The sequence below is a fragment of the Fragaria vesca genome, linkage group LG7 (genome assembly GCF_000184155.1).
Source record: "Fragaria vesca subsp. vesca linkage group LG7, FraVesHawaii_1.0, whole genome shotgun sequence".
Classification (NCBI taxonomy): Eukaryota; Viridiplantae; Streptophyta; class Magnoliopsida; order Rosales; family Rosaceae; genus Fragaria; species Fragaria vesca.
In genome coordinates this window covers 9,853,639-9,865,044 of record NC_020497.1, presented here as the reverse complement: position 1 = coordinate 9,865,044, position 11,406 = coordinate 9,853,639, and the positions used below count along the sequence as shown (strand labels likewise).

At 35.7% G+C, this 11,406-nt stretch overlaps 2 protein-coding genes across 2 annotated transcripts in view; both read right to left on the bottom strand.

Annotated features, from left to right (window-relative positions):
• Positions 1 to 680: 680 nt before the first annotated feature.
• LOC101291476 ((-)-germacrene D synthase-like) lies at positions 681 to 3,034 on the bottom strand. Its single transcript, XM_004308521.1, has 7 exons — positions 2,879 to 3,034; positions 2,487 to 2,754; positions 2,010 to 2,388; positions 1,692 to 1,910; positions 1,418 to 1,556; positions 1,067 to 1,312; positions 681 to 974 (listed from the first exon to the last, which is right to left on the bottom strand). Exons 1-7 carry the CDS (start codon positions 3,032 to 3,034, stop codon positions 681 to 683), a joined length of 1,701 nt encoding a protein of 566 aa, XP_004308569.1.
• Positions 3,035 to 4,118: 1,084 nt separating this feature from the next.
• The window catches only part of LOC101297291, an 18,090-nt gene continuing 10,802 nt past the window's right edge, over positions 4,119 to 11,406 (bottom strand). The window contains exons 14-26 of the mRNA XM_004307034.1: positions 10,951 to 11,133; positions 10,685 to 10,840; positions 10,377 to 10,469; positions 9,048 to 9,119; positions 8,441 to 8,558; positions 7,783 to 7,961; positions 7,461 to 7,542; positions 6,799 to 6,903; positions 6,302 to 6,408; positions 5,792 to 5,869; positions 5,609 to 5,704; positions 4,832 to 4,927; positions 4,119 to 4,482 (exon numbers count right to left, since the gene is read on the bottom strand). Of these exons, the coding sequence (XP_004307082.1) occupies positions 4,309 to 4,482; positions 4,832 to 4,927; positions 5,609 to 5,704; positions 5,792 to 5,869; positions 6,302 to 6,408; positions 6,799 to 6,903; positions 7,461 to 7,542; positions 7,783 to 7,961; positions 8,441 to 8,558; positions 9,048 to 9,119; positions 10,377 to 10,469; positions 10,685 to 10,840; positions 10,951 to 11,133 (1,539 nt within the window). The 3' untranslated portion in view covers positions 4,119 to 4,308. The remainder of the gene's footprint in view (positions 4,483 to 4,831; positions 4,928 to 5,608; positions 5,705 to 5,791; positions 5,870 to 6,301; positions 6,409 to 6,798; positions 6,904 to 7,460; positions 7,543 to 7,782; positions 7,962 to 8,440; positions 8,559 to 9,047; positions 9,120 to 10,376; positions 10,470 to 10,684; positions 10,841 to 10,950; positions 11,134 to 11,406) is intronic.

The window sequence follows — 11,406 nt, the reverse complement described above, 5'->3', positions numbered from 1 at the left end:
CAAAACAATTCATGCAGAGTCCACCCCACTATGCCTAGCTTGCTTCTCGAGAGTCACTAGATCAGCCCCATTAGATTCGTACATATTATTGTAATTCAAATTACTTAGATATAAATATATATATTACATTTTTTTTTCTGTTTTAAATCCCTTCTTATAACTAAACCTTTTTTTCATGATTAAGTTAGATGTATTACATTAGTTAGATCTGTTACTTAATGTATGGTACACCATTCTACGAGGTTATATCCCCCGCAGAAGAATAAGAAACTTTCTTTGGCAATGAGAGGAGTTTTTTATTTATTAATACATAAATCTTACAAGCAAAGACGCAGACTTTAGGTCAAGATTACAACACCAAACAGAAAGAAAAAACACCACAAGCTCAACAACAGTAAACGCCCGGCTAGAGCCCAAGAAAGAGCAGAACAAGTTCGAGTTGGGTCGAAATGAGGAAGCGATATGGAAACAAGATCGACTTGGGAGAAACATGCATGAAGACGAAATTAAGAAGGGAAAATCAAGGAAATCTGCCACCGGTGGAGTATAGAACTACCAGAAGATGAAGGAAACTGCTTATTACAACGAAGAAGCATTTTATTTTGCAGAAAAGAGAACACCGGTACCTCCAGATTTTAGGATTTTATTTTGCAGAAAAGAAAGAAGGTCCAGATATAGATTTACATGGGCACAGATTCGATAAAGAGGGAAGCAACGTAACCCTTGAGCACATTTCCAGAATGAGTATACACATCTTCACCCTTGTACAGCAGTTCACTAGTACGTGCAAAGTTCAAAATCAGAGAGAGTAGCAGCCTAGGGATAGGTGTGGCCTCGAGCCACTCTTCGTTTATGTCTTTCCAAGCTTCATTCACTTGTTTCGTTAGCTCAACTTCTGCTTCTTCTTCTGTGGCACCATATTGCTTCATGTAGCATTCAATGGCTGAAGCATTATGTTCTCTCTTTTGCTCAAACTACAAATAAATGGAGACAAACAATTCCGCATTTAGTTTTCAAACCTGCAGGTTAAAATTAGCACTGTAAACCTTACGTGATTATAGCGTACCTTGTGGCCTACAAGGTCATTCATGAGTCTGCCAATTATAGATGTGGCTTTTAAAATCTTAGGTTCACTGAAAACCCAATCCATGGAGTCTTCAGTAACAATAGCTCCCAATCCAACAAATGACACTATTGCTACCATGAAGAAGGATGTATAGCGTTCCACAGACATATACTCTTCCAGTGTTGGTGTGTACTTTTGTTTGAACCATTTTGCTTCCTGGAAGTAGGCTCTTACTTGAACTTTAAACTGTGAGACACAGATATATAAAGTACCAAACTTATTTCATTGCAAAATATCACAAATTAAGATAGATTGTGTACTTGCACCAAAACTAGAATGATCGAAACTTACTCCTTCTCTCGCATAGTGGAGCCGGTATGAGATTCCCTTGTTTGCTAAACTTTCTTCAATCTCGGTGAAGAAATTCAACAGAGCTGTATAACAAACTTTCATATAATCTGGCAGTTGATCAACAGCAGAAATGTCCCACCTGATGATCATCTAGTAATATAGTTAATGTGTGTGTGTGTATATATATATGTATATATAGGAGTACTTGATATACATATATAACGATCCATGAATGAAAACAATATAGTAGTAAAGAATTTGGCCAGTTATGAACCTCTCAATAGCTTCAGTAAAGCTCTTCAGTTCTTCATACGTGCCGTGCACATCATATATGTCGTCAATGACTGTAATTATAGAAGTAGCTTTAGCTGATATCATCCTGGCAAAGTAATATTCCGGCTCAAAGTAGACTCCCAGAGCCCAAAAATAAGCCTCAACTACTCTGTCTCTTGCAAAGGGTAGCTTGGTTGCAAAGTCCAAGTCCTTCCACCACCTGGGATAGTATAGGTAATTATTAATGTAGACTGCAATATGTTTTAGTTTGTATCAGTGCATTAATGTTAATGGACTGTTGTATACAACTAATGTCAACCTCGTAATTTCGCTTAGTTCTTTCTGATGGACTTTCTGCACAAAGTTGAAATCCAACTTTGCAAAATTCAGGAGAGTTTCATTATTTGATTCATCTTCTTGGTAAACAGACAGGTAATGCCTCGCTTCAATCCTTGGCATGCCCTTCCAAAGTGGCTGATACAAGGCATGAGTTACTTGTTTGGAAAGCTGAGATGATGGAATTAAGCGGTGCGCTGCGGACTCGAGATGAGTTGTGCAGAAGGTTAGTGCCTCCATTAGTGCATCCTCCCCGGGCACCAAAAGATGGGAGGCTTCATACAAGCTTAACAGGCCAACTACATCATTAATATCCGATTCTTTAAATTTTCCATCATCATCTTTGAGCTTGTTAAACATATCTGCACGACCAGTTAATGATGTACGTGATGAGAGAAAGAAAATCTGGATTGGTAAAATACATAATCGACTTTGAGCTGGATATCGATTGGCGACTTACTGCATGAAGCGTTATAACCTTGTTGTCTAAGCAATCGAAACTTTAGGGCAGTGGTGCAAAGATCAGCATCATCATCATCTTCTTCTCGGTGAACTTGCTCCAAAATTTTGTCAATCTCATTTTGGAAATGGTATGAGACACCCAAGCGCTGAATGTTGTTGATGAAGTGCAATTTCTGTGAAGGCCTTTCCGCTGGAGCCAATATCATTCTCTTCAGTTCTTCCTTCAAGTCGTGGACATGTTTCTTGCTTTTACCATCTGCCGCTTCCTACACACACAAGCATATATTAAATCGAGCATGACCTTGATTAGTTCTTTGCGCATGCAGATTAATTCATATATGAAAAGCATTGTTCTCCTTTCAAAACACTATTTTGATAAATCTTTCTTACCATGGAAGAATATGAAAGAAAATGATCACCCCAAACGCTCGGGGAAAAATTAGCTACACGTCGAGTAATTACGTCGAGAGTGGCAGTAATATTGGGGGTACTAGTCGTACTACTGTGAGCTAGCTCAGGCGCTAAAGCAGCAGGGACAGTCGACATTGTATCTACGATATATGGTTTAGGGTTTTCTGGAGATCAAAGAAGGCACAGTTATTTGATCTGCAGGAAAATTATGTTGTGGTTGATCTTGATCAGCTTGCTAGCTATTTATACACATTTAGAAAGAGTAAATTAACCTTCATTGGCATATTTAAGTATCTCAACCTCCGTGGATGTTTAATCATGGAAAATAATCGAAGGCACTAGCAATTAGAGCAGCCTAAGTACATGCATGCATTTACGTATAATATATACTCATATTCATCAAATCAAACACGTGATATTGATTGTTGACTGAACATTGCCGTTGTTCATAAATTACAATTATATTAGAAATGTACTATTTTTAGGAGCATGGCATGGTGATGTTTTTTTTTCTCTCAAGGATATTCTAATTCCCTTCTTCAATCTCCTCGATCCCTATGATGAAAAGAGAAGCATACATACGTGGTGTGCATGTTTTGGACGGTACACAAACCTTAAGCTTTTGTTAATGTAGGTAAGAACTAAACTAGTTTGATCAAAATATAGTATAGCATCCCTATTCAGGGCGGCCATCGAGCCCTAAATATAAATAAATTGAGATACTGATCATGAACCTACAGTACTACCAAAAATTATTACTACAAATTGACTAGGCAAATTATTGGATCTGTTTACACTTTTTCTCATTACCGATTATGTCTTGTTTGTGTTACATAATCAAGTAAAAATCTACCTAGCCCAAGCTGGGTTTTGGAACATTAAGAGAATCACAAAAGTTAGAAGAACACAACTATGATATCGCTCTGATCAATGTGAAGCATACTCACGACAAACTTTACATAACGCACAAAATAGAAGAGATTTGTGAAAGCTTGTAGAAAAACCTTGAGATGGTGCTGCAAACTATACAAGTTCTAGGTTTGATACCGACGGGCAAAACCATTGCACTCACCAATAGGTGTCTATACAAAAGCTCTGTAGAGATATTTTCATTAAATTTGGTAGATGATTCGGCGAATATTGCTGGCAGAGATAGTTAAGAGACTCGGCCAAAACATATAAAAGGGAGTAAGGTGCACACTTTGCAAAGAAGAATAATACACATTCAAGTAAAAGTTTATTATGTCTGGGTGTAATAAAACAAAACTGAATGGCCGAAACAACATTACAACAATATATTAATTACACAGCAACAAGATGAGAGATGAAATTATACAAGTACAAAACATGAGCATACAAATTATACTGCTTTACATTTTCCGCTGGATTTGGAATACCAAACAAAATCCCTAAGCAGAGGACTTTGGAATCTTGTATTGTTTCTTTACAAATTGGGAGGCCTCTGAATCACCCCTGTGACATAATATTCGTAATAGAGTCTTAGAATCAGCTCCTAGTTTGCTTCTACCACCCTGCATTTCCAGGCCACTTGAAGATCTTAAGTCCTCAATTAATTCTCGAGTCTGCAAACACAAAAGTTAAAAATTGTAAACAAAAACCAAAAAATATATAGTAAGGATCATGGCCATGTGTATGTGCGCCTGTGTGAGTGTAGGTACTATGCAAGGGTAGCAAAACACAGATTGGCATGGGCAAGGATAGTAAGGATTGAACAAATGCATATGCAAGGTTTGGAGAATATACATGTTTATATAACGTATATCAAGCTGTTTGTGTAGAAAACTACACACCAGCAAATATTAAATCATATCAATCAGATAAAAAAACATTAACAGTACAAATAGTTCAAATAGATATTCATACAACAATCTGATTCACTTATAAGTACTGTCAACCAATGGAAATACTAACCTCGTAACTGTGCAACTTTACCACAAGCCGAACGCGTGATACCTGATTTTCGACCACACCTCGTGGAAGCCCATCTCCGCCAGAAATGAAAAACTCCTGTTGATCACACCCACAATAATGCAATTTAAGTGTACGTTTGTTTTACATTTTTGAAATCCATGAAATCCTCCATATTACATAAAACAGGTAAGCCCTTCTAATGAAGCAATTTAGTGAGTAAGCAAACAAAAGTTTATCATCATTAAACTAAGTTTTGAAGAATTTCCAAAGAATTCCTATGAAGTATATGTTCTTTGCAACACACAATGGAGCAAAAATTGAACATGGATATGCAATTGTGTTGCTTCATTATAATCTTGATTTCAGAGTTCTTTGGTAATATGTTATGTTATATAATACACAAAATAGCTGCTTCTAACTAAATATACGCTTTCAGTATACAATAACTTTTAGCATATATAACATACATTCCTCAGGTCTAGTGGTAGACGCAAGACGAACAAAACATTTCATGGTATAGCATACCACAGTTCAATGTCAATAATGAAACCTCTCAACAGAGATTTAATTGTAACAATTTGAGCACTCTAAACGCAAGGGGAGAAAGACATTTATTTATTTATTCGTTTGATGAAGGGGAGGCTTATGTTTTGGTTGCATTGGATATAGAAGAACTCTATGCCCACATTATACCACCTTACAGCCTTAAACTAAAAAGAACGAGGATATATGATAAGAATTTCATTGTAGAAATATCAAGGGTCGGATTTCAGATACCTTGAGGATCTCTAAATCTTCTTCTAATAGCTTTGCATCACCCAAAGAGAAAACACGGGATGGGCCTCCATCTAATAGGACACGGAGTAAGCCATCCTGAGGAAAGAAAACAGACGCACATTTAAAAATTAATTGCAGGATCTTTAATTTTTTTTTTCCAAATTAATAAGAGTTGGGGAAAACCAGTGTTGCTTGAAGGAGACTTGTCACAATACGATCCCTGAGTGGTTCCACAATTATATCACATAATTGACCAAGTTCCTGGTATGGTTGACATTAGAGTCAGATCATTGAGTTCATCTTCAATAATACAGCTTTAACAAATGAATACAAACTCAAAAAGGGCATGCACACATCAACTTTGGTTAAACAAAAACTAATAACCAAAATACAAGGTCCCAAATATGCCTAATCTACCAATCCTGACACACGCAATACGTTGATAGAGAAAGAATTTCATTACTCATTCTTTGAATCCATAGCTATATTTTTAAAACAGTGCAAAAGAATATTAAAGGGGAGTTGTATTGGATCATGTGAACTTTGTGGAAGACGACTAGAATATTTTTCTTTCCTTCTAGTTTTGAAGGAAGCAGCTGGAAAAAATCAGATAAAATGCTCCCATATAAGTCATTATCTCACCCAAGCAACTTCAACAACAGCATATAAATATCCTAATGGAACAAATCTAACCGTATCAAGTGGTTCGATCACTGCCTCGAACCTAGAAAGAGAAACACTCGGTTTATATAAGTTGTTGATAAATGGTTCCCTCAAATCCCAGAAGATAATTTTAGTTCCTGCACCAAGAAAATGAATAGTAAATCAGTGAGCAAGTTTGTCAAGGTCTCTGACATCTTAAAACAAAAACAGATCTTATACCCTGTTCCTTTAAGTGATGAGAAAGAAGACTATTATTAACATAAAGATGGAAAATACAAAGAAAATTATTAACATAAAGATCGCAAACATTCCACTGATTTACTTACAATCTTAGAAACACGTAGAAAATTATCTAAACATGTTAAGGGATCCCTTTAAAATATCTAAAACCATCTAACTAACAAATCATGTATTAACACAAAGAAGTGGCAAATATTCCACCGCTTTACTTGTAATCATAAAACATCTAGAATCATCTAAATGAGTCACAAAAATTTCTAAGAAAATCTAACTAACAAATCATGTACCAGTGAACTCGCATATTCGATCTATAGCAGCATTTATATCCTGCCTACTCCCATCAAATGTGTCTTTCTGCGTGAAACTTTTAGATTTCACATCTATGGATTTGTCTGCAAAAAAAGAGTCGTACTTTCAATTATTGAAGATAGAGCACCACAGGAGATATAAGATACTTTGGTCTTTCCCAAAAAGTGATATGACGATAAGTCACATAATACATGTTTACAAATCACATAGAGCTGCATTCTATTGCATTGAACGATTCTGAAATTCTTTCAAACATTTACGAAGCGAAATAATTTTGGTTTACCCGGATCGTATTGAAGATTTAAATGGTCATTCGAAGTATGAGAAATAATTCATTTAACAACACAGATCAAAAGGCTCGACAGGGCACAAAATTGCTCGAATCTCAAATGGTTCAGATATAATTTCCTGATTTATGGAAACTTGACTCTTGAAATGGATACAAAATCATAAAGATAACCTGTACCATTAATTGAGCAAGTTAAAGTTATTTTGTGAGAAATTACATCATAATTGAATTAAGCAATGGTTGAAGTTGCAAAGTTGAATCTAGGAAAGTGGTGAGGCTATACTTTTAGTCTTGAACTATCTAATATACAAGTCAAGATACAAAAAACTGAAAAAGCTTTTGTACACGTACTGGTAAAGCTTCGGCGGGGCTTCTTCCTCGTCCATCGCTCACATATGCTATCTTCCAACTTATTCAGCTCATTGATTGCATACTGAGAATTAGCACAAAATTTGTACCAAAACGGTTAATATGGGGAAATATATAAAGATCTGGCACTCAAACAAGTATAAACATGAAACAGATGCCTAAAAATAAAAATGATCAAAAGAACGAAAGGACATTTAAATATAGTAATGACTATAGGGGAAAAAGACATCAAGTTTGTTTGTTTGTTTTTTTTTTTTGAAGGAAAGACATCAAATCTAATGACAAGTAGTTATGCACAACTTACATAAAGTGTGTTCAACTGAACACAGAGGGCTGGAGTGGTTCGAATATTAATTTCAGTAGACCTTCTCTCATCAGGCAACCTAGGGTCAAATAGTTCCTTTTTTACAAAAGCCTTTATCCCAACTTCCTTCCTGTATCGTGTGAGAATGGGCACGGGTGGAATTAAATCCTCTTTGGTAGCTGCATGACCAAAATCATAATTCAAGATCCACGTGGGTAAAACAAGAGTGGATGATAAGAGAATGATTAGTTAAATTAACCTGTATAGCATGAAGAGAAGAATGTAAATCTAACGACTTAACTTAAGAAAACAATGAATTCTTTTCTCTTTCAAGGCATAAAATGTTCATGAAATAGTAACTTATTTGTCACCAAGGCCCCAACCCCAAAATTCAAGGAAAGGAAAGAAAGCAACAAGGAAACTTTACACAAAGTCAGTATCAACTGAGAATTGTACAACACCCTGCTCTATGATACAATCACAGAAGAGCATAGGACTCAAAACACAACCTTTGTTAATGTGAGAAACAACCAAGTACAAAGCAACAGGGGATGGGGGACATTAAGTCCTAAATCACCAGGATACATGCTGACTCCTGAAACTTTTCTCTTTGTTTTTTTCCGAAATGTTATTCTCACAAGTACGATATAAAACATACCCAATTTGTCAATGACGTGATTCGCATAAACTTGGTATGCATTGTCAACTCCCCGAAACAGACTACTCAATTCTGAAGACCTCATGGGAACCTTCAGCTCAAAAAATTGGTCAACAGTCTGCATGGAAAGATGATCAAGAATAAAAGATCGGGAATCATATATTGGTTTGCTAATTGACCAGTAGCAAAGCAGATACATTAATATTTGAAGATCAACTTGAATTAGTACCGCCGAAGCTGTCAGACTTCAAACACAATACTAAGAAATTCTAGAGTTCAAGTGAAGATAATTTGAATAAAATGCATCTCAGATAGCCAACCTCCAATAATGCTTGACACTGTCCACTATTATTATTTTTCAATTCAATAGATAACCTTTGCAGACGATTAATAAAATTATTTGAAAATCCAAGAATTCCATGGTTCAAATCCATAGGAAGGGAAGTATTAGGTAGCCGAAATGGAATAATTTCATTGCCAATGCCACTGATACACTACTTAAGAGACACTTGTATTTTTTTTTTAAATAAAATAAAAAATAAATAAAGAAACTTAACCACCATTTTTCAGGAACTAGTCTATAGAAGAGGATTATTTTTAGCCATACCTCCTCCACAATTCTAAACACTTCAACTATTGAACTCCCATGTCGCTGTTGAGGTGATATTGGGTCCCACTTCTGTAAGATGATGACAAACGTTAAGCAACTTAAAGCAGGAAAAAAGTAGAAAAGCCACATATATCATGATCATCAAAGTAAAGAAAGATTCTACAGATGATTATAAAAGACTAGTGGAATTGGAAAATGCACTCTACTACTGAGCACCAGGACCAGGTACTTCAATAAGTCCCATTTGTCCAGATTACTGCATTACATGACATAGTGTAGCACAATTGACTTTTAAGAAACGGTCCTGAACAGCTTGGCGAAAAAGGTCATCCGGCTTACAAGAATTGAGACAAAACATCTTATCACTTCTCCAATTACCTTGCACAGAATTTGTTTATAGTATTAATAACCACAGTTTAAGTGCCCCACCTTTTCCATGCTTTATACATCACCACGACTACTCAGTGACCTATTAGCAGCTCCCTGTTAACCGGGTCCACCATCTAATTAGGTGAGACCGTGAGAATACTTCAGTCTATTTATGGTTTTATTTCCAAAAAAAAAAAAGTTACATACTCCGCACACATTCTAATCACCACACTTAACTGCCCCACCTATTCCGTGCTTTATACATTACCATGACTTCAGTGACCTATTAGCAGCTTTTTTACCCAGGTCCACCATCTAATTAGATGAGACCGTGAGGATACTTTACTCTAACTATGGTTGTTATTTTCATAAGAAAAGGAAAGACCACGCTCTCACACACATTTTATTGATAGAAAAATTGAATCCATGAAGAAAGTCAACTACAGGTCCAGAAAAGAGAAAAACAACTGAAAATCACAAATTAAGAAACAGCGTGTAACCTAGGATATACAGCATACCCTAAGAAACAAGAAACCTAGACTATAGATACCTTCCAATCTAGTAGAATGATATAAAGACTAGTCTTTCAAAACTGCCAAAACAGAAACACAAAGAGATGACCAGGATCACACTCTATTAATAGTTTTTTCCAAGTAAGAACTCGTAGTTTTGACTAAAGGGGCTTAGGAGGACCTGTCTGACTAGATTATCAGAAGTTACCACTCCAGATTGTACACAACTATAACAACTTCTTAGAAAATAACACAAAACCTAAAGCAACATAATGTTCATTGTCATATCCTTAACATGTAATTTTTTATAGAACATAATAGTCAATAAAATTTTTATAAAGTAAAACCAAAAATAGAAAAGAACACATAGCCAACATTTCCAAATGAGATCTACAAGAAAATAAAATTTACGAAAGGAAAAACTTGAAGCTGGATGAACTTTCACCTCTTGTTGAATAGCCCGTTCAACCCAACCTAAGATCCTTGCAAGTTGTGAATTGACCCAACGCATCACTAATGTTCCAGATATAGATTCAATCTGGAAGATATAAGAAGTTTAAATAAAAGGGGTGTTAAGAAGCAAACGAAATAATACATAGTTGTAAAAAGAACTGCACCGTTTATTATCATTTTCTTATCAGCTTTACATTAACCAAATATATTTTAAAATTGCACATATCCACCAACTTACAGATAAGATAAATTTATATTCAAAAAGTATGTATAAACTACAAATAAAACCCAACTACTGACCTGGTATGGAATTATTTTCTTATAGTATATATCTGCAGTTTCCTCTCCACAAGAAGACAAAATAAGTTCCATCATGTACTGCTCAAGGCTGTCAGCAGCAGGAAATACAGATACTACATCCTCGGTCAGATGCTCAGCACCACCAAGAAATGGTTTCTGCAATAAAGCACTAGAATTCATCACTGCCACCAAAAGAAAGCTGCATACTGAAAAAAAAAATATATGTAACTTTCAATTCACATTAGAAAAACCAGTGCATTGCTCACCAACTTGTTTCCGTAAAGCCTATGAAGAAGTGATGATGAAACAGCAGTTGCTTGTGGATGCCTCTGAGATAAAATTGGCATAAAGAGGGTTGTGTCCTTTTTCAAAAGTTTCTTGGTCTCTTCAGCAAGCAATGCCAAATGATGTTCGTGCTTGGTGTCTGAGTTTTCAAGAGATTGCAAGATCTGTATGAAGTGAAATATTAAAAACAAAAGCCGGGATTCTTACAGCACTGCTTTCAACATTAAATTTTATACAAGGCTTTTGCTATGTTCTTTGTTCAGTTATTTGAGATATATGAGTTATACAGAGATTGTAACCATTGCATACATTGCCCAACTCTCATGTCATGTCTGAGGAATTCATTACTTCTCAGTTTCTCAAAGTATGTGTGTCTGTGTTCAAACTATTGCACAGAGAGAGAGAGAGAGAGAGAGAGAGAGAGAGAGAGAGCTGAC

What these genes read in the sequence shown, in the direction of transcription:
- LOC101291476 (XM_004308521.1), bottom strand. Translation starts at nt 3,034, where the DNA reads ATGTCGACTGTCCCTGCTGCTTTAGCGCCTGAGCTAGCTCACAGTAGT. An exon ending in TTCTTTCATATTCTTCCATG is followed by an intron (nt 2,755 to 2,878) that starts GTAAGAAAGATT and finishes TTGTGTGTGTAG; the next exon opens with GAAGCGGCAGATGGTAAAAG. An exon ending in TCCACTATGCGAGAGAAGGA is followed by an intron (nt 1,313 to 1,417) that starts GTAAGTTTCGAT and finishes TGTGTCTCACAG; the next exon opens with TTTAAAGTTCAAGTAAGAGC.